The sequence below is a fragment of the Trachemys scripta genome, chromosome 1 (genome assembly GCF_013100865.1).
Source record: "Trachemys scripta elegans isolate TJP31775 chromosome 1, CAS_Tse_1.0, whole genome shotgun sequence".
In the NCBI taxonomy this organism is placed as follows: Eukaryota; Metazoa; Chordata; order Testudines; family Emydidae; genus Trachemys; species Trachemys scripta.
In genome coordinates, this window is record NC_048298.1 from 80,637,349 (window position 1) to 80,660,766 (window position 23,418).

General features: G+C 42.7%; 1 protein-coding gene across 1 annotated transcript in view; it reads right to left on the reverse strand.

Moving 5' to 3' along the window:
* Positions 1-23,418, reverse strand: part of FGD6 (FYVE, RhoGEF and PH domain containing 6) — a 104,300-nt gene that overhangs the window by 34,096 nt on the left and 46,786 nt on the right. Inside the window, exons 6-9 of the mRNA XM_034772960.1 lie at positions 10,409-10,560; positions 9,227-9,383; positions 7,143-7,230; positions 1,332-1,382 (exon numbers count right to left, since the gene is read on the reverse strand). Of these exons, the coding sequence (XP_034628851.1) occupies positions 1,332-1,382; positions 7,143-7,230; positions 9,227-9,383; positions 10,409-10,560 (448 nt within the window). The remainder of the gene's footprint in view (positions 1-1,331; positions 1,383-7,142; positions 7,231-9,226; positions 9,384-10,408; positions 10,561-23,418) is intronic.

Genomic DNA, 23,418 nt, shown 5'->3' on the forward strand with positions numbered 1-23,418 from the left:
TAAAAAGCAACAGAGGGTCCTGTGGCACCTTTAAGACTAACAGAAGTATTGGGAGCATAAACTTTTGTGGGTAAGAACCTCACTTCTTGCATCTGAAGAAGTGAGGTTCTTACCCACGAAAGCTTATGCTCCCAATACTTCTGTTAGTCTTAAAGGTGCCACAGGACCCTCTGTTGCTTTTTACAGATTCAGACTAACACGGCTACCCCTCTGATACTATAAAAGATAATGTCAAGTATCATGATTCCAAAACAAACCTTAAAATTTTGAAAGTCTAATAACTATACTCAAGAGTAAATAATACATGAAGTAAACAGGTATAGGAAATGGTATGGAAACTGTTTTTGGAAAGAAGGCTCCTCTCGCTTTCTAATGTTGCACTACCTATAAGGAGTAACGTATGTACAAAAAAGCACACAGAGGTCCCTGAGGTGACCTGCAGATATAGTTTTGGGACACCTAGCCCATATAGATCTTTATTTACACAGTTAAAGGGACATAGTAAAGTTGGCTATTACATTTTGACTTGTTTTTTAACCTACTGTTGTCACAAGCAACACCTAGATTACTAAAAATGAAAGATTAGAGGATTTTTTTCATATCTAGATTTACAGTTTGTCGTCTTCATACATTTGACAGCTTTCATTGTTTCCCCTGTATAGCTACAGTTAAGTTTCCCTAGTTGTCTTGACACAGCAACAAAGGAGAGAAAAACATTTTAGAATACCAGGAAATGTGATTGCTGGAAGCACACAAGTTTGGGAGAGGAGACTCAAGAGCAGGTGCAGACCTGACACTACTTATAATTAATTTTTTTTTAATTGACTAGATTTCAAATGTCTGATGTTGCATTAGTGGTAGTTTATCCATATCCATTATCAACACACGAAAGTTATTGGCTCAGCTATCACTGAAAAAATGAAGATGTGAAACAATCTGTACCTACTTGCCGCCCCAAAACTGCTCCCCTTGTGTATTCAGAGTCATTATTTGCTTGCTTAAACCATAACAAATAGACCCTTTTTAGTTCTACTAGCACTGCGAAACATGGTGATGATGCATGCTCAAGGAGGAACGAACTACAGTTTGAATTTCAGTTCCTGAATTCATTTTACAGGGACAGCTGTTTTTATTTGTAAACTTTTAACATTCTTTTTTGGGGAAAAAACATGGAACCCTTCAACGTCACTTTTCATAGTAATGTAAAACTGAATAAAAATATGTTTATTGGTTCACTACATTACATGCATCTAAAGTTAAAGTTTAGAAATATTCTCATTTTTCATCTTTAGCAAGCCTTCTCTTTATTTAATCTAAAGAAATACATTTACCTTGAGTATCCCTATAGTCTGCTGAGTCTTCTAAAAGATTCTTTAAATAATCTGCATAATAAAGAAAAAGTATTACAGAAATATGTTGGGAAAGAACCAGTGTTATAAAAAGGAATAAAAGCATAAAAAATTGCTGGATAAAATGTACTTTTGGGTAGACATGTGCAATAAATTACAGCCCCTAATGGATTAAAAAAAAAAAAACAGCTGAAATATTACTAATACACTTGTTTTTGGAGTGTAACAGAAAATGTAATCTCAACAACAGCACAGCTACACAATATCTGTGCACCACACAATATTTACATTGAATGTTTTAGATAAAAAAAAAGCAATGACGAGCAGTGAAATAAGTAAAAAATGTGTTGCTCTATTTTACTCAGGAAGAGAGTTCACAGAAGCAGTGTCTTCAGGCAAATTATATAATTTGTATCGGCGTTATATTTCAGAACAAATCAACAAGCAGCAGTTATCCGTTAATTATTCAGTGTGACAACAGACACCTATACAAAGCTATACTACGTGCACTTATTTGTGTTCAATTTTATACAGGTCATGACAGATTTTGAAGATTACAAATGTTACTGTGTTTTGTGTTGGTACCTAACCTGATTGTTATAAATAATCAGTATTTGGCAAAAGAATGCTCTGATTGTTTTATTATGTGGAAGAATTTTTATTCCAATAAAGGAAAAATACAAATAAAATAAACTATCAAATTTTGGTGTGTGTTAGTATGGTTGTGATCAATGCTAAATTAGTCTTTGCCCACTAGATGGCACATCTGATCCACAAAATATTTCTTACTTTGAGGTTTTCGATCATTACTTACAAGACCACTAAAACTAATCTTAAATGCCACACAAATTGGGAAAACCAAACATATTCCCCTGGAGATTCCATTTCCTGCAATATTTAATCAGAAAGTATAATGTACCACTAAAGGCACTGCATGTGTCACATTTGCAGCAGGCGTCTGTTCTATACATCCTAAAGTGGTTAATGTACAGAAGAGATGCAATCAGAAACTTTCAGGAAAATATACAATCTTTTATATACAAATGATAATAAATATTGCTATATAATTATTTTTTTTAAATTAGTGAACCTATCTGCATTCTGGCCTAAATGTTTTGTGGAGGATCTAGTGAAGAGTAAGGCATAAAGGTCAGGTGAGGGTGGGGAGAAGGAGAAGGTGGTAGGTTCTACTGTAGAAGGAGGGAGAGAAAGAGAAAAGATTGATCCAGCTGGATCAGAAGACCACCATTTTTTGCTGCACCTGACATTCTGTCTGAGCATTAGTGGGCACCAGCCAATGTTTTTTTTTTTTTTTTTTTTTTAGTACTTGTCTCTTCCATGACACTAAACTCTCTCCCACAACAAAAACACAAGTTATTTCCTTCCTCCTTTATATATCCCAAGAGATTTTTGCTGTGATGGCTACACAAAATAGTTAACCAAGTCTTGTATTTTTAAACCAATTTGGTTAAACTGGTGAAAACCCCTATATGAACATTTTAAATTGATATCAGCCATTTTTAAACCAATTTATTTGAAGTTGATTCCTTATTGACAAGTTAAAAAGCCATTTTAACAATTGATTTAGCTTACGTCAGTAAGGAATCAACTTAAGATAAAATAATGTCATTTTTAAACTAATTTAAAATATCCACATAGTTGTTTAAACCAGTTTAACCAAACCGGTTTAAAAATGCACACACCTTGAGCTAAACTAGAGTAAGCTACTGCACAGACAAGGCCTAAGAATGGCTAGGTAGAAGCCCTAGGGGATAGCTGTCATTTATTTTTAAAAGTTGGTTGCATGTTTTATCTCCCTCTCCCAACCTTTGCATAGTGCTCATCTTCATAGACTGAGCTCGCCAGGGCAGGAACTGTGGTTTCCTATACATGTTGTGCATATTTTGTGCACTACTATAATCCAAAATAACAAATTAGAGTTGAAATACGGTGTGGGTTTCCATCAGCAGGGATTGAACTCGGGACCTCCTGAACTAAAAGTGTAAGTTTTTACTGAAGAGCCAGGCGCAGAGGTAACAAACTTGCATCCTCTGTGGACCGGGTACAGTAGGGGACACACTGCACACTGACCATTGTGTTATGATGGCGTCCTAGGAAAACTATCCATTGTGAATGGCAACATAAATTTAAGACCCAAAAGTTATCTTAAATTCCCAGTGTAACAGGGACCCAAATAGGGAACTGAATATTTCTTGGCATATACATGCTTTATGGCATACTCTAAAGTTTTGTCCAAGATAAACAAATGAACAACATTTTATATGGCGCAATTCTTTTGACAGGTACATTTATTCACGGACAAAAGTAGAATTAAAAGTGCCAGAGAACTAAAAGTGCCAGAGAGAACAGAGAGACTAAAGACAAGTTTCAGCATAATTTTATTTATTTGAAACTCTGCAGTCAAAAGGAGAGTGTGGCTCTTATGTTAGGATCTATGGAGTAGCCAATTAAATTTGAAGCTGCTAAATGCTGAAATAATATTTATGTAATTTTGAACTTAACACTCCTTTGCACATCTGGCTAGTAGCCTCTGTTCGTGGCTAAAACCTATAGCTTCAAAGTAGATTTTGAACAGATGTTTCTAATCTCTCATTTTCCATGAATACACACTGGAAATTCTGTGCTTACAACCACCTTTCTGTAGTTAATGCCATCAAACTATTACAAAGAAGGGTTTTTATAGAAATGGATACCATTATATTTTGCTGAAACACTATAATTTAGTACAAACATACTTAACAAGATCAAACAACTATAAGAACAAAACCCAATCAATGAGACTAAACCTCTTAGTTAAAAAAAAAAAAAAAAAACTAGTGATCACTATTTAAACAAAAAAATGGAATAAGTCAAATTCAAGCATTATTTACAGAAGATATACAGTATACTTAGAACGAAATGTAGCAACCAGAGATGAACTATTTATTGTAAGTGGAATTTCTAAGAGGGGAAGGATGAGAGATATGGTCTGATTTTCTTCTTCCTTCCTATTGCCTGACTTGAGACAGACTAAAGGAAGCATAAATATAATCACTGAAATCTACTTTTTTAGCTCTCAACTTCCCAAGGCCCTAATATACAAACAGAAAAAATATATTTATTCTACGTTCCTCACATGATGTGGGTTTAAGTGAGATAAGCAGCAGGTTTGTGCAGGAGACATTTGAGTCTGCAAAGATGGCTATCCCTTGGTAAGATGGACAATTGAGAGATGGACAATGAATACCTACAGATACAGCAGAAGGGATAGTACAATGACAACCCAGTAAAACACAGAAATGGAGGGTGAGGATGTGCAGTGAACTGAGACAGAATCAGCAAGGAAAGAGGAAGAGAGAAGGGAAAGGTTGAGAAAATGAATGAAGAGAGCATAAGGAGGAAGAGGGCTCATCCCAGAACAGCATGGGAGCACATGCATACTGCACAGCCTCCTTGAGTGATACAGGGATTTGGGAAGGGGGCAGCAGAGAAGAATTTCACTCCTTTAGTTTCTTACTAGACAGCAGTGGCTTCTAACTATCCTTCACAGTAACCCTTTTAATACTTGTTATGTAAAAATCAAAGAATTAGTGTGTGGAGAAGTGAAAGCCCATGTGAATAAACGGAGGAACCATATAATTTGACAGGAATACAGCTGAGATACTCCTCTCTTTTGCAGATTTATGAGCCCATCTGCCTCTGACATTGACAGCTTAGGAGTAACAGTATCAAGAGGCAGCAATAATCTTGTAAATTGCTACACTGCAAAGGTACATGGAAACAGGGAAGTGGAAATGTATCATAAAAACAAGCCTAGCCAACTGACACAGAGCGCTTAGATAACGTCCAAAAGGAAAACCAGCTGTCGACACCAAGAGGCTCAGCAGCTGCATTTCACTGATTATTTTTTTCCCTCTCCTGCCACAATTTGCCCACTTTGTTTCCTGATGCATCTACAGAACAGGGAATTTTTCCACTGGCTTTGAATGCAGCAACTTTATCATTTAAAATTACCTGCACTGTTATTTCATTCATGCTGCCCAGCCCATTCTGATGCTGGGTCCAAGTACCTTCTGTGTGTTCTAAAGTCCCAGCATTGCAGGATTTTCATGGAGACCACCCAGTATTAAGCAGAGGTGCTTTAAATTGACAGAGTAGACAGACCATCTAGCTACACATGGGGGAGGGGCAAATAATCTCATTTTATGGCCAAGGCAAATATAATGCAATGTGGATTGATATTGCAGGCTGAGCAATAGCAAGGGAAGTATAGCTCTCCCTTTGAAGGTATTTTACTGTTCCTTCCAAGAACTATTATTAAAAAATAATCAGCTTTCAACCCTCTCATGGAACAGAGAAAAATTCTGTTTAGAAACCAAGACCCTGATCTTGCAATCTGATGCATGCTGGTAGTCACTTACCCCTGCACAGGATCAACAAGGCTCTACATGGGCACAAGATCTGCCTGCACAGATCCAATTGCATGACTGGGGCCTTATGGTATCAGACAGGTAGAAGAGGATTTACAAGACCAGTGTTTTCTATGAACTCCCTCCCTCATCTCCTGCATTTAGAACCAACGATAATGAGAATTTTAAAGCCTTTGAGCAATGGGATCTCTGTCGCAACTGCATTTATCAACAAGGTCCTTCCTCCTCCCTACCTTTTGGTTCCACCCCTTTTAAGTGCCTTTGATTTCTTTTAGAAATCGAGACCCCACCACTGAATTTGGAATGAGTAGCAGTCCCCCTGCCATGTCTAAAGTTAGCGTCCTTTTAAAATAAAATGATCAGATATCTTTTTATAAGCTTTTACTTTTTCTTGTATTGTAAGAGATGTAAACATTTTCATAGGGTTTTCCCTGCCTTCCCTCTTTGATTTTAATGCAACTGAAAATAAAGGGATTATTTTTAATCGTAATGTTGTGGCTGCAATGTAATAAACTTAATCTGTATTATGCAGCAGCATCACTGATCTAACTACTGCAGGAGAAATGGCATTTCTTGGTTAGCTGCTGCAGAGCCAGAAAAGGGTCATGGAGCATTTTATTTTTGTAGTTACTACATATACAGATACTATTTTTAGATTTCTCAGCAAGGGACAGTAGCATGAAAAAAAACAAAAATCTAAATATTTAAGAACTCTAGAGGATTCTAAATCTTTGACACTGTCCTTTATAATGCATGTTCCCCACATTCCTAAAACACACAACTTTATAAACCAAGCAACAGAACTTAAACCCTGTAATTTTTGTTAACAAGAAAACAAGAATTAGGTTACATTTTTGAGAAAGACAAGATTTCAGTGGAGGCAAAACATTTTCTTTAAAATCATGGCTAATTTCAGGGGGAAAAAGCCAGGCCTAGAGGATTTAGTACTTGGCTTAGAACTTATATTAAAAGAAAAACGTTTTTATTTTCAATTGTCAGGACCTTTTCCCACCCCCCCACCTCCATGTTTGAAATCAATGCTCTTCCCCTGCTCCTAATGACATGACTGGATTCCACAGCTGTGGAAACAGAGCAAACCATAACAAGGTTTGATGTTTGCGACTACTGCTGAATTTATCTAACAGAAAATGTATCACGTGGCTGGGAATAACCGCATTTTTCCTGTGTATTTTATGACTGCCAATATTACTGAGTAGAACTTCTAGCTGCACAGTACATTTTAAGAGAGTTTCATACATCTGTAATCAAGTAAATATCCTTTGCAGTGTTGTGATGGCCTAAATGCCAATTTCCTGGGACGTGTGAGGACTGGCTTTTAAACTTGCGAACAGCTTGTCAGTACCTGTCAAAAGCAGCCTGTACTGGGGAATCCTCTGAACTGGCTTGAGGAGATAGTGCTTGAGTGCCAGACTAGCACAGCGAGGACTCATCTGAAAGACAAACACCCAAAATAAATATCCACAGTCCTCGAATAGTCAATTCTCTGCTACCCAAAGAAGTTGTGCCTCTAAACAATTGACTTTTACTTGTGTGCTGAAAAGGCATGCATTCTGTTATCCTGCTTAACTCCACAGCAGTACATATAAATCTGAGCTGCCTAAGTCAGCCCTCAGCTATGCTCAAGTAACATTTATCTGTAGGCCCACTTGCTGTAGTATTGCTAGTAGCCAGATCTGATCATTCCTCCACACAGAAAAACACACACAAAAATAGTATGTATTTTTCCACAAGTTAGGAAGATACATAACAGGTAAACACTGGAATTCTATGCAAAATCAAAACACCTGCCTTCATTCTAAGAAAAGAATTTTATGAATCTCCCTCGAAATAAGGGAAACCTGTCAGCTAGCAGTGAAGGTAACCTGGTGGCATGTTCATTTGGAATTGCAATTCTTATCAATCAGACAGAACTGTAGTGAAGGCTGCAGTGTTCATTACAGAAGTCTCTAAGTGGTACAGAGCCCAAAAACACAACAGAGAGATAACCCTTTTTAAAGGGTCATGCTCCAACATGTTTTAATTCCATGGGTTGGGTGATTTGGCCCTCCCGTCACTTCTTCCAGTTCAAAATGCCTGAAAATCATTTATTTTGAGGTAATGCTACTTGTACATGAGCAACACTGACAAGAAGCACCTTCACTAAAAGGGATAGGTTTTATCTCTTTCTTTGCTAACTGCTGTCTTGTTTCTCTCTCTCCTACATCCCTTTGCTCTCTCCTTCTTGTCCCTGCTGCAAGTAGCTTATCTAGCCACGCATACACCCAACACATCGAAGCACCTGATGCTGGCCATGCAAAGCAGGCTTACATTTGTGAGCGCACACCTAGTGGGGCTTGGTGAGAAACAAGCCCTCTGTGACCAGAAGATAGCTACGGCTGAAGCCTGGTCTACCCTGGGGGAGAGGGGGAATCGATCTAAGTTACGCAACTTCAGCTACGTGAATAACCTAGCTGAAGACGACATACTTAGACCTACTCACCGCAGTGTCTTCACTGCGGTAAGTCAACTGCTGATACTCCCCCGTCGACTCCGCTTGCGCCTCTCACTCTGGTGGAGTACCGGAGTCAACAGGAGAGCGCTCGGCGGTTAATTTATCGCGTCTTCAGTAGACGCGATACCCCTGCTGAATTGATTGCTCTGGAGGTAAGTATAGACATGCCCGAAGTTATGACATTTCTGCTGGAAAGGAAGTAGCACAGTACTGAGCTCAGTAGTTGCTTACTGTGTCGGTCTCAACAATTTATTCACTAGTGAATTAATCTCTGTCAAAATAATGACTAATCCTCACAAGCGCTCGGTGATGTTTATTCTGGATTGCATGTTTAGAGTTCACACCTCTTCTCTGATCTGTTTTCATGGGGATAAAGTGAGAGGCTGGCAGGGGTACTTGGCTTTTGCATGATTATTGCATGTGCTCGGTTAGAGGGCATTTTGGAAGAGGAACTGGTTTGTTTTATTTTCAGGTTCGAAGCTCAAGAAATTAACTTTCCCAGGTTTCCATTCCAAACCAAACACAGAATGTGAAGGACTACATTCTGCCCTCATTTTTACACTGCAACCCCAATCAAATCAATGAGTTTACAATGGTAGAAGTCTGTGCATAATTTGACCCAGACTCAAACTTTTAGAAGCGACTAATGATTTTGGCTGTCCATCTTAAACCACACTAAAGAGGCCTTATTATTAGAAAGTGCTGAGCCTTCTGAAAATCAAGTCCCTTTAATATGTCTCAAATTGGACACCCAAAACCACTAGCCATTTTTGCAAATCTAGGCCACAGTGGTTACATCTCCTTCCTTCTACCCCACTGGTCCCCAACTGGGACCTAGAAACAAAGAGGAAAAACTAAATCTTTACAGCCTTACAAAAGAGCACCAGAGTTAAGAAACCAGAAATTAAGATCTCTCTTGCAAAAAAAGAAGATACCTCAAAATCTTTAACCACAGCAGCAAAACTAGGGTTCTTCTTGCATTGTTCATCTAGCAGCGCAACATTCTTATCAAATTCTTTGATGTAAGTTGAATACATCTTTAAGTAGGGTCCTTTTTTCACAAATATATCAGCGATTCTTTGATAATCAATCCTGAAAAAGAGAAGTAATTAAAACAGCACAGAGCTATATAAAAATAAACCTATGATTTAGAAACCAGCAGAGCTGATATTCTCTGTCCCTTTCAGAGCTCAGTAGTGGATTAAAAAGAAGGCTTATTAAATAAACAGCTCGTGCAGTGGAGGGCAACCTGTGGTCCGTGGGCAGCCCGTCAGGGTAATCTGCTAGCGGGCTGCCAGACAGTTTGTTACATTTGCATGGCCGCCCACAGATCCCAGCACTTCCCTGTGGCCCGTGCCGCTTCCCGAGCTGCCACTGGCCAGGAACAGTGAACCGCGGCCACTGGGAGCTGTGGGCGGCCATGCAATTATAAACAAACTGTCTGGCAGCCCACCAGTGGATTACCCTGACGGGCCGCAGGTTGCCCACCACTGAGCTAGTGCTTATCTCGCTGGGGAAACCAAAAAGTGTATGTTAATTCTGTTGTCGTTGTTAAATTCTTTGTTTCTCCTCTCCAAATGAGATAAGCATTGATGTGCTGGCATCTCATCCTGTAGAGTGAAACAGGGAACTCAATTTTCGAACACTCACAATTTAGTCATGTACCTATGGCCAAAAAATTCAAAAATAGGAACCTAAACTTAAGCTCCTGGATTCATATTTAGGCACCAGATTGAGGCCAATGGAAGTGTGAATGTTTGGCCTGATTTTTTGAAATCAGGCTGCTTACCTCGATGCCAAATGCAGATTCAAGAAGCTTAACTTTAGGCTTCTATTTTTGAAGAACTTAGCTTTGGTCCAAAATCCTGTTGCTCAAATACATGCATATGTCCAATTAATGCACCCAAATGTCAATTCAAGCATCTAAATGTGGAATTTGGATGCCCAGTTAAGGTGCCCTCATTTGAAAATTAGGTCCTTAGGCTCAGAAGTCAGCTCTGGAGTCTAAAAAGCACATAGATTACAATAGAGCAAATTTCTGCTGACAGTAAAATTCACTTTACTCCAGAGTTAAATATTAAAACCATGGGAAAAAATGCATTCTTATTGATCATTACCAGTGAGAAAGTCTCTCTTCTAATTCTCTGAGGAGGTCCTGATTAAGTTCATACAGCTGAGGTAGGTAGTACAGGACCTGATTCAGGATCCTATCCTCAATCACTGGCTTTCCTAGCTGCCTGGAAGCATGTGCCACTGCATCCCGGAAATCCTGTTGGAGTAAAAAGAGAAAAAAAAAAAAAAAAAAAACACCTCACTGAGAGACTGGCCTTCCGGCAACAATACATATGACAGTATTTCCCTTGCAGAAATGCTGTGGCGTGTTACCTATTACAGAGGGTGAGATGGTACCATCTGTTTTATGTTACTGTGTGGCTTTAACTCAGGGCCTGTCTACAAGAGGAGTTATTCCCAGTGCCTGCAGAACTTTTGGATGCAAAAAGTCACATTCCTGGGTCCATGTGCTGAGTTTGAACTAGCCCTCCAGTGCACAGACATCAGAACGAGAGCTGCATTGACAGATGAGAAATAAGTGGCGATCACACTGTGGAAGCTTGCAATGCCAGACTGCTATTGATCAGTGGGAAATCATTTTGAAGTTGGAAAAATCTACAGTGGGGGCCATGGTCATGCAAATGTATGGGGACATTGTTTCCTGCTACAGGGGACTGTGACTCTCAGCAATGCGCAGGAAACAGTGGATGGATTTGCAGCAATGGGGCTCCCAAACTGTAGTGGGACGACAGACAGCATGCATATCCCCATTTGTAGGAAGGTGGGCTGGTGCCAGAATACAGTCACAGAAATGGCTACTTTTCCATGGTTATGCAAGTGTTGGTGAATCACTGGGGACACTTCACTGATATCAGTGTGGGCTGGTCAGGGAAGGTGCGTGACACTTGCATCTTTAAGAACACAGGTCTGTTCAGAAATCTGCAGGTAGGGACAATCTGTCCTGACCAGCGGATTACCATTGGTGATGTTGAAATGCCTGTTCAATTACAATGAATGGTGCTTTCACTAGCACTGGGCATTCTGCTGTATAGGTTATGAAGTAATAAAGATTAAATTATTTCCAAAAAATAAAAATTTATTGCATAAGAAAGACAGTGCAAAGACTATTGTTCAGTTAAAGATGATACAATGCAAACTCATAAAATAAATGGGAACAGAACTTTAAAATTAGAACGCTAGAAAAACATTCGTGTCCAGTTCAGTCCATTTCTGCCAAACATACACCAACCACGTGAAGCTGTGATTTTCCTTACTGTCCCCCGGCCTGGAGTGGCAGGGATAGGGATGCAGCCCATGATGTCATGTGGAAAGTTTAGAGGGAGTTGGGGTAAGGAACTGCGGAAATGGAATTCTTCACTGACTGCAAAGGAAGGTGAGCCTGGGATCGCTGGACCCGGTCAAGAAGTTGGCAGCATTTGTGTTTGTTGGCTGAGAACCCCCATTATGTCCTGGTGCATCTCCCTCTCCTTTTCCTCCTAAGACTTTCTCCAGTCTGCGCTTTCCTTCTCCAGGCTGTCTGCTATATTCACCCTCCAGGCCTTCTGTTCAAGATCCAGTGAAGCACTGGCTTTCAGGATCTTACTGAACATGTTCTCCCTAGTCCGCTTCTTTCTCCTCCTTCGGATCAGGCATGCCGCAGGTGTGGAGGGGGAACCCCTCAAGGCTGCAGGAGCAACTACAGAAAACAAACAGATGTATCATTGTATTTATAATCACAACAGAAAGCAAATGATAAGTTTCAGAACTCCCCTCTCTTATTCCCATAAAAATTTTAAAATCAGACCTGCTTACTGACACTTCAGGTTTGGAATGCCTCTGTGCAGCACTGCTGCATGGTAACTATGGCCTGCCGGGGGTGGGGGTGGGTGGGAAGAGGAGGGAATTAATCAGTTGCATAAAATAAAATAAAAATTCGGCCCTCGAGTACAGGGCAATGCACTGAATACTAGCACTCTTTTCCACAGGCAGTGGTGATTTAGCGGATATCTCATTCCTGAGGCACATAGCACAGCTGCTGCTGGGCATCCCCAAGCCGCCCGGTCCCATATGCCACTAGCCCGTTTACTGCAATAAAGTCATCACAAAGTGGAATGGGACAGCGTCCTATAGAGGAGGAAGAAATAAGGCAGCCATCTCCAGAAACCTTCAGGAAAGGATTGCGGAGTACCTCCATGAAAGATCTCAACAACTCCTCTCAGGAGGCTACAAGGGATATCCCAATGTACATAAACAGGCTGCTTCACATCTGTCTCCCACCCTCCCCCCGGCTTAACCCTACAGGGGAATGAAAAGCAGATAAATCTACCACTGTTTGCTGTATCTCTCTCTCTTCTCCTAGGAAGAAAATGGAAAGCAAATATCTGCATCCTGCCAACATGGGGCTGGGTCGGGTGCCATTTTCAGGTTTAAACTTTGTAAGGGTGAATACATGCACACACTTACCCAAGGTTCCTGCCCCTAGATCAGGGTCCTCCATGCTTGGCTGGCAGGACTAGAATGTGATGGAGTCTCAAAATGATCCTGGCTCACTGCATGGCTGGAGCCCCTGCTGCATATCCCTCCTTCTCACTGTACAGAGCAGGGGTATCTCACGGATTCCTCCGAGGTATCCACGCTCGTCTGAGGATGGTGGTGGGGTCTCCAACAAGGATGGCATGCAGCTCATTGTAAAAGCAGTAGGTCTGTGGCTCAGCACCAGACTGACTGTTAGGCCCCCTGATCTCGTGGTATGCCTGTTGCAGTTCCTTCACTTTCATGTGTCACCGCTGCTGACCCCTGTTGTCCTCTTTCACCTGCATCCATCCTCTGTACAATCTTTTCGTAGCTGTCAATGTTTCTACAGCTGATCCGTAGTTGTGCCTGCACAGGCTAGACTCCCGACAGGCCCCGGAGATTCAATTTCTCCTGTCTACCCTAGACAGGAGTGCATATAGAATGTGTAGCCAGCGCAGTTGGTTGGGCAGTTGCACACAACAGAGGACAGCTGTTAGGTATGCTCACCGAGCGGGACAATCAGGAAAAAGCCATTTCGAACATATGCAGGCGGTTTTCGGGGCGGGGGGTAGCTTACTGTCTCCCTGACCCTCAGAGTTGTCACTGTTGGGCACAGTGGGGCAGCTACTGGAGGACTATTAGTGTCAACATAGGTTGCAGAGTGTCTACGCTTGTTCTGCATTGACCACAGTACGTCAACCATGGCTCAGTGCCATTCGAGGAGGTGGTTTTACTGTTTCACTGTAACAAGGTGCCTATGTTGGCAGAAGACAAGTTTGAATGTAGACACATGCACAACTAGGTCGACAGCTTACATCAGCTTCACTTTGTAGGGTAAGCCAGGCCCCAGAGAAAACCAACCAAATGATACTGGGGCTGTCAGGGTTTTTTTGGTTTGTTTGTTCTTTTTTTAATATCATAAATAGTTTGGTACAATCAATATTTACCTACGATGGGAAAACTGATCGCTCATCCTAGAAGGTGGTACATTTTCTATGCTACAAAAACCTCTCAAACAGTTCAGGCTATCATGTTTATTTGGTCCTCACTGAACATATAGGGTGAAAAACCTGGCCCCCCTGAAGTCAATGAGAGTTTTGCCATTGACTTCAATGTGTCCAGGATTTCACCCATGGGTCCTGAGTATTTTTTCCACCACTTACAATGAAACTTACACAATTTTTAAAAATCTTGTAACACCAGTGTACCTTACTTAAAACAGCTGAATAACTCTATATGATATGAGCTAAGTCAACGTCTAGGATGCCAAAGGGAGGAAAAACTGAACTACAGGCACTTGGCTCCTATAGCCTCTCAGAACAACTTTCCCCTGGAGCCGAGTGCTGCTGGGGTGAAGGAGGGTGAGAGGGCACCTCACAGTCATCCATACCAGCTCACCCAGTTAACAGTTCCATCACTCCAGCACCCCTCTCTAGGCCCATCCACCCAAACATCCCTGTCACTATCTCCCAGCAATATCCCCACAAGCTCCAATCGCATGGTTCCATGGGTCAAAAAAGGCTGGGATTGGGTAGTTTGTGGGAAAAAACTGCAGGTGGTTTTTGGGCAGTGACTAGAAAGGAAAGGTCAGGAACTACCACATTAGAGTTTAAAAAAAAACAAAACAAAGCAGATGGCCTTATTCATATGGAAATGTTCTTTCACACATCATCTGTGCAGACTAGTGTCACATAGCTTACGATCAGCTGCAGGGTTTCCTGATCTTAGGGCAATGGTTTACAAACTTTTAACTAAGGCGACCCATCAACTGAATTTTTTTTTTTTTTTTTTTTTACAACCCACCACTATAAATACATACATTATACAGATACCACCATTTACTATAGAGGGACCAGACAGCAAGTATGAAAAATCAGGACAGGGAGTGGAGGGTAATAGGCGCCTATATAAGAAAAAACCCCAAATATCGGGACTGTCCCTATAAAATAGGGACATCTGGTCACCCTAATTTACTATCTTTAAATCCTGTAATGATGCAACAGTAGGACTGATTTTGTATTAAACTTCATAAAAACAGTATTGTATTAAGAAAAGCTGTCACATGGGGTATTGCTGTCAGATCCCAGCACTCATTAAAAAACACCAGCACCACAAACCAAGGCTGGATTAATGCACAGGCAAACTAGGCACGTGCCTAGGGCCAAAATTCCTGTGGAGCGGGACCACCAAAAATCATACAAATAGCCTCCTTCCCCTCCACAGCCTCCTCCTTGCTCTGCCGAGGGGGGCACAGACCATCTGCAGCAGCACCCTCTGCTCTGGTACCACAACCCAACTTGCTGTAGAGAAGAGGCATTGGCTGCCTGGCCATCATGATGGAGGGGTGACCAGGCCAAAATCCAAGTGGTGTTGTGACCCTCTATGCCAGGTGGCAACACCTGGAGCGCAGAGCCAGGCCCAGCCTCCTGGGACAGGAGTCGCTGCTGTTAGGTGAGTGCAGGGCGGGCTTGCTCTCCAACACCCCCACTCCCAGGCCTCCCCTCTGGGCCCATGACTCATTCAGAACCTTCCTCTGACCTGACCCACAGCTTTAGGGCACTGCTTAATGCTGAAATGATACAAGGAATTGCAATGACTAATACAGCCTAAATACAGGAGTTCTGAAGAGCTTTGGGCAAAATACATCATGTTTAGTACTTGTAACTGGTACACTTAGCAAGAGCAGACACTTACTGAATCTGATACATAAGCCAGCATGAGACTAGTAAATGTTGGATCTCTCTGTTTGTAGCTCAGCCTTAGAGGGAGTCTTTCCCCCCAAAAAACATAACTTATGCCAGAGGACAAAGCAAGAATTTTATTCATCCATTGTAAGGCACAATGCATGAAAGCTTGTTTATATACAATGCAATCAGCAGAAGCAGCTCCTTCCTCACAAGACACTGGAAGAGGAATAGAGAGTCAGTTTTAAGCACCATTTATTTAAGTTACTGGTATAGCATATGAAGACTCTGGCATGTGTTTGGACACAGGAGACCTTGGTGCTCTCTCTGGGATGATCCAAGGCCCACTGAGGTGATAATTAACTTCAGTGAGCTTTGGAGAAGACCATGCGACTTAATCATCCAAATAATAGCCAGTCAAGATATTTGATTGTCAACCCAGTCCCTAATAAGTCAACAGAGGAACTACTGCAGAGAAGAAAGAGAGGTAGTATAGGAGATATAAGGCAAATCAAATTAAACCTATAAATGGTGACAAACCAGACGGCTAAACGAAAAAAATAAGGAGAAAAGGTTCAGATTTCTTGGGAATTATCAAATCAGTGTTATTGAACATGCCCTGTGCATTGGTTATAACAGTCATGTTACAGATTTATTTATGACCTGGCAGCTCTTTTGAAGTAATCCTCCTGAGGTTCATCTTGAGCTGAAATTAAAAAGATTTGAAGGCAGACAGCATAAGCCTGAGGAGTGAGGGTGGAGATAGGAGGGGGGGAGGGGAGAATGAAATGGATAGGAGAATGCGGTGACTGTGTCTATGTTCAGAGCTACTGGTCCACTGATTATGAAATTCATTAACATTGTATACATGTGGCGAGAGCCCAGAATGGCTGCATTTTTAATATAGTTAAATAAATAGAAAATAGAGAAAAATGAAACTTCACTCCAAGAAAATGCATGTCATTCAATACAAGGATAGTTTTTCCCTACAAGAGCAGCAGTAATTTAAGAATTACAGTGAAGTTAATTTAATGTACTTGCCTGCTTCCCTCTAAAGCTAATCTGTTCACTACTAAAGAGAAAAACATGCCCAACTTTCTTAACATAAATCATCACTGTTAAAGTTAACATATATAAGTATACTTGGCACTCAGTGATCAGTTTCACATGCGATTACATTGAAATAATCCGCATTACACTCACAGATTTTATAGCTATAGCAGAACATAACATTGCTAAAGCCTCCTCCTGCACTGAATTGTTCAAAGGCCATCACCCTAGCTACCACAGGCAACGTATTCTGTTTGAAGTAACGCAGCAACAACATTAAAGTGAATTTTTAGGAATCATACTTTATATTTAAAAACACTCCTCAAATAAAATAAATTCAACTCTACTCAGGCTGTATTTTTTAAAAAGCTAAAATATTCACCTTTTAAAATGAGACATTTACTCAATTGAATAGTACCATTTGTGACAAGACAGAAGTTTCACATGATATGTGACATACATATAAATATTATATTAATATGTGGGTGTTGGTGTGTGTGTGTGTCTGTAACAATAAAAAGGTATGTTGACGTGCAGTTTCTTAACAGAATTATTTTTTCCTTTCAAAAGTAACTAAATAATAACAATGGCCCAGATGCTCCAAACTGCTTCATGCAATGCTGTTTGCAGGATCCAGCATTATGTTATATTCTGGTCCAATTGTAATTTTCTTGTGTCTCCTTTCATTGTATACACAAAACAGATTCCTTTCATTTCCCTACTTTGAGATGAAAACACATCTGGTTGTCACCGGAACGTGTGTTACACAATGGCACCCATTTCTATTACAGATTGCCTCAAGTGGCACTATCCAGTAGAGTAACAAGTGGCTCCTGGGGGAGCTCAGTTACTCCAATAAGTTGCAAATTACTTATAAATACTTCATTTTTCAGTGAATGTCTAGTAAGACACGCCTAACAAATGCATGAATGGGCTTGCCCCCCCTCTTTGTTTTTAAATCTACACCCTTGCCAGCACTTCGTAGCAATGACTGAGCTACTCTGGAGTCAACAATCCTTTGACACCATTTCCTCTCCTAATTAGGCAACGGTGGAACTTGAAATAGCACTGACCCTGTTATGAATCATTTGTCATCACCATGTACCCTTCTCCTTCTCTCCCAGAAAGGCCTTGTGTCACAGTGACTTGTATCCCTCTCACTAGAGCAGGGGTCAGCAACCTATGGCACACGTGCCAAAGACGGCACGCAAGCCGATTTTTAATGGCCCGCTGCTGCCTGCCGGGGTCCGGCTCAGCCCGCTGTCAGGGTTCGGCAGCAGGCTGAGCGGGACCCCGGCAGGCAGCAGCGGGCCATTAAAAATCGGCTTGCGTGCCGTCTTTGGCACGTGTGCCATAGGTTGCTGACCCCTGCTCTAGTGAGAGGGATACAAGTCACTGTGACACAAGGCCTTTCTGGGAGAGAAGGAGAAGGGTACATGGTGATGACAAATGATTCATAACAGGGTCAGTGCTATTTCAAGTTCCACCGTTGCCTAATTAGGAGAGGAAATGGTNCTCTCCCAGAAAGGCCTTGTGTCACAGTGACTTGTATCCCTCTCACTAGAGCAGGGGTCAGCAACCTATGGCACACGTGCCAAAGACGGCACGCAAGCCGATTTTTAATGGCCCGCTGCTGCCTGCCGGGGTCCGGCTCAGCCCGCTGTCAGGGTTCGGCAGCAGGCTGAGCGGGACCCCGGCAGGCAGCAGCGGGCCATTAAAAATCCTGCCCGACCCAGCCCACTCTTCTCCGCCCGCCGCCTACCGCTCTCTCTGGCGGGGGCAGAAGCAAGCTTGGCCCTGCTGGCTGCTGCTGTAGGTCAGGCTCCGCCGGCAGCCAAGCTTCCCCCTCCCCCGCCTCTTCCCCCAGCGTGCTGCGTGGAGCCCCGCCCCGCCTCCTCCCCCTCCCTGCCGCCGATGGCCCTTGCGAGGAAGGGGAGAAGAGCAGCCCCAGCGCCCTTGCAGCTCAGACCAGTAAGGAGGTGGAGAAGTAGCAGGGGGAAGGAGGGTAGAAGCGGGGCGTATCCCTCCAGCCCCCCGCCGTGAGAGGCGCAGGGGGCTGGGAGCACCCCCCTGATCCCAGCCCTCTGCCCTGACCCCTGCACCCCCCTTGTACCCCAGCCCCCTGCATCCCCCCCACGACTCCATCCCTGATTCCTGCACCCTACACACATACCCAGCCTCCTCACACCTGACTCCTGCACCCCCTCACGTGCCCCCAGCCCTCTGCCCTGACTCCTGCACTCTCCAGACATACCCCCCCCCCCCCCCCCCACCCTCTGCCCTGACTCCTCCACTCCCCACATCCCCACCCTGAGCACCAGGCCAGCAGCGGGCTGAGCGGGGCCGGCTGCTGGAACCCCAGCTTGCAAGGGGCCAGCAACCAGAACCCCAGATCGGCAGCGAGCTGAGCGGGGCCGGCAGCCGGGACCGTGGCTGGTAGGAGCCAGTGGACGGAACCCCAGACCGGCAGCGGGCTGAGCCGCTCGGCCTGCGCCGCTCGGCCTGCTGCTGGTCTGGGGTGCTGGCCCCGCTCAGCCCGCCGCTGGTCTGGGGTCTCGACCCCTGGCCCCGCTCAGCCCGCTGACAATCTGGGGTTCTGGCTGCCGGCCCCTTGCCAGCCGGGGTCCCAGCCGCCGGCCTCACTCAGCCCGCTGCCGGCCTAGGTGAACGGAACCCCAGGCCCGCAGCGGGCTGAGCAGGCCGGCAGCTTAAGTTCAGCATTTTAATTTAATTTTAAATGAAGCTTCTTAAACATTTTGAAAACCTTGTTTACTTTACATACAACAGTAGTTTAGTTATATTATATACAGACCTATCGAGAGAGACCTTCTAAAAAAACGTTAAAATGTATTACCGGCACGCGAAACCTTAAATTAAAGTGAATAAATGAAGACTCGGCACACCACTTCTGAAAGATTGCCGACCCCTGCACTAGAGCGTTGCAAGTGCAAGGCCATGACAAGTGACCCCTATAACTTAGTGTTAGCCTGGGAAACTAGGGAAAAGATGTGGACCCAATTTCCGATCCACCTTAACCACATGCTGAACTTTCACTAAACTGCTGGCCTGAGCCCATATGGGCTTCGGATTTCTGTACAACTGCATATATATAGTTCATTTAAAATTTGTGAAATTAACATTCCACTATTCAGAAAAGCATGGATCAGATGCTTTTTGACTGCACAGGGCGAAAGACAGACATTGTTTAAGCAAGATGTGTCAGAAAAGAGATAAAAAGAAAGTCTTTTTTTTAAATTGCAATTTAAAAAGACAGACAACTGCATAATTTAATGCTGATCCTGGCATCCTTTTGCTTGGGCTCCATTCACATGTTCACCCTGGTTTGTAGTCACATACTTCTCGTCATACATAAACACACCATCAGCAGAACCTTTCAGTTAATGTGCAATTCCTGCTTAAGTACAAATTCAAAGAGCTCAAATATCAGTTTGGTGTCAGGAATTTTTCTGCATTTGGACATTCTTCAGGACACGCGTGCACACACACAAACTTTGACATTCTAGGAAAGGGCCAGGCTGCCACATGGCAAACTGCAAGTGCGACTGCATGGGACATAGTTGTAATAGATCTTGCAAACACATATTTAATACGAAAGGTCAATACATACACTGAACTATATCAGTGATACTTTATAATGAAGTCAATACATGTTGATTGTACTGTTTTTCAATTATACGAATTACCTCATCAGTCCTGGAAAGCTGACAAGTAATTCTATGTCGTTTTCATGACTAGTACAATAATTCACAGGTCTTTAATAGCATAAGATACTTAATTTTTACAACATAGTCAATTATCTGACTGGGGAGATGTTCACAATATCCTAATGCAGAGAATGGACTAGATAACCCACAGTGCTCCCTGCCAGACCAAATTATTTCATTAATATCTCTTTATAATCTAGCTACAGTTGTAATTCATTATTAAATGTCTCGACCAGATCGGACACCACCATTCAGCAATTCTAAAGTACTCCAGTAGTTTAGAGAGCTGTACTGGCATCCTCACCTTACATCTGGCAGGTAGATAAATATTACTTTTTACAGACAGAGAAACTGAGGCAGAGAGGTTCAGAGAACTGCCGAAGGCCACACAACAAATCACTGCCAGTGCTAGGATTGGAGCTCAGGAGTTCCTTGCTCCCAGCCTTGTGCTTAGTGCTGTACTCCATACTGCTCCCCCAGATCTATTATGATCACTTCTTTGTAGTATCTGACTGCCATTTAGTTTACATTGTGAAGTCTGAGTCTAATCTTTAGATTTCTAAGAGAATGAAGTATTTTTATAGTGTAAATATGCTGCGAGAACAGCAACAAGCTAACCCAGAGTTCCCAAACTGGTGAGCATGGCCCCATTTTAGCCCAACGAGAGTGCACAGGTGGAGGAGATAAAGTTTCATGACCTCAGATTCACACCTCTCAAATATGAATGTGCTTGTGGGTAATGCTTTGAGTGGCTCTTGGAAAGCCACCTGCCTTGTCTTCCTGCTATAGCACAGGAAGACAAATAGATGTAGGAGCATCTCATGGGGATGGGGCTACAGGCTCAGGCAGCAACCCACAGGCCCAAGTTTCTCTCCTCTGTTCCCAGCACTCAGCTAAATTGCAAGAGCATATGCATCTGGCCTTAAGTGAAACCAAGGAGATACCCCCATCCTAAGTAGTCTGTAGCCTTTTGTTGATGGGGAGTCACAGAGACAGCAAAAAAGAACAGGGGGGGAAGAGGGAGGGAGAGATACATCAATCAGAGGCAGAAAGGACCGGGGAAAACATGGACAGAAGAAGAAGAAATGGCAGCTAATATATGAGGGCATGGCTGATGGGGACAAAAAGAGGTGGCATCCATCTGCCAATTCTTCACAGGAGGGAAACTCCACCAGAAAGTGGTTGGGGGCCACTGAGCTAGCCTATGCTGCATACCGAATTGGAGAGTTCAAAATAAATCCCACATATTGTCGGTATGCATTTGTGCATTACACACATGTATGGAGAAGCAGCTATTTCCCTATCTATGGTCCAAATTTTCAGCCAGACTTAATTGGCTTCTACCTCTTGCATATGCAGTCACTGCAACTCTGTAGTTCAGTGCCTAAATACCCAGTCTGCAAACAAACAAAATCAGTGACCACTTTTTGAAAATTTGTTCCTGTACGTAACCTGTCAAACACTAACATTTCAAGACGCCTTTTCATGCATGCACGTTAGGAGCTGGAAGAGGAGAACATGAGACATCTTGAATTTTTCCTGTTGTGTACAAGATAAAGGCCAAGCAACTGGTGACTGAGTGCCCAACATGAGACACTTTAAAGAGACCCAATTTTCAGAAGGTGGATGGCTCAGTACTTTCTGAAAATCAGGTACCCTTTTGCCAGGTCTCAAGTTGGGCCCCCAAAGAGCAAGGCACCTAAAATCACTTATGACAATCTTGACCCTGCAGCATAATCTGTTATAGCCTTGTGTAAATCTTAAAGGAAAACTAGGGTCATGAGCATTAATTCACTTTGGCTTAGTGAAAGCTCAAATTACAAATGGAGTGTGCAAGCCTTGCTTAGCTAGCATTCTCTAAACTCAACATCCATCAAGCTCACAGCAGGTGACTTGCTAGATCTGCCATTAAAAAATGCTGATTTAATGTCCGCTGATAGGCCGCCGGTTTTCTTTTTACCAGCTCCTAGCCTTGTAGAGTGAACAAAATTAAACAGTGAACATTAGGGGGTCTTCCAATTGTTGAATTGCTGTCCTCATTTTGTCTGCTAGAGTCTCTGGGTTAGTCATTTCTTGGTTGTCTTTACCCATATGCCAGTGTAATGCATTAGATAAGCTCTGTAGAACAGGGAGCGTGTCTTCGAGGGCAAACAGTTTATTTGTATTACAGTAGCATGCAAAGACCTCCATCAGTCCCTGGCGTGCAAGGCATTGTACAAGCACCCTGGAAGACACACTCCCTGTTCTACAGAGCTTATCTAATGCATTACACTGGCATATGGGTAAAGACAACCAAGAAATGACTAACCCAGAGACTCTAGCAGACAAAATGAGGACAGCAATTCAACAATTGGAAGACCCCCTAATGTTCACTGTTTAATTTTGTTCACTCTACAAGGCTAAATGAGGCTTTGAGAGCTGGAGGGCACTAGTAAGGGGGCACACCCATATACCTACTGAGTGCTGTGGAGGGAGCCATTTGGCCTACGCAATATGCAATACCTCCTGGATACTGGAGGGTGGGAAAGGGTGCTGGCTTACAAATGCACAGGGTAAAGGGTGTGTAGGCTCCCTGGCCTTCTGGGGTATGGAACATTTCAGCCAGTGGTGGACAATTTGCTTGTTCCTTGGGCTCCATAATGCTTTGCAGCTAGATGAGAGCTGTCTTCTATGGAAGTACCTTGCGTCCTTCCCTGGGCTAGAGCATACCCCGGCACAGGCCAGCCATAAACTGACCCTAAACGATAGTATAGCACCAAGCTGCACACTGTTTTGATTTAAGTGTTTTGTTTTTTGCAGCTCCTGAGAGCAAAGTTTCTGCACTTTAATAGAATTTCATCCTTCAAAGAAGGAGCAAGGAGACAGGATTACAATTAAATGGGTCATTCACCCCAGAACAACTCCATTGACGCAACACATTTTGGCAAACTTCATTGTGCAAAATTGAAGGCCAGTATCTCAATCAGCACCTTTATAGCAAACACAATGCTTACATTAATTCATGATATTCTATAAATGATCCCAAACCAAAACATTTTCTATATGATCAAACATTTTGTCTTAAGTATTTATTTTTTCCTCTTCTCATGAAATAAAAAATAA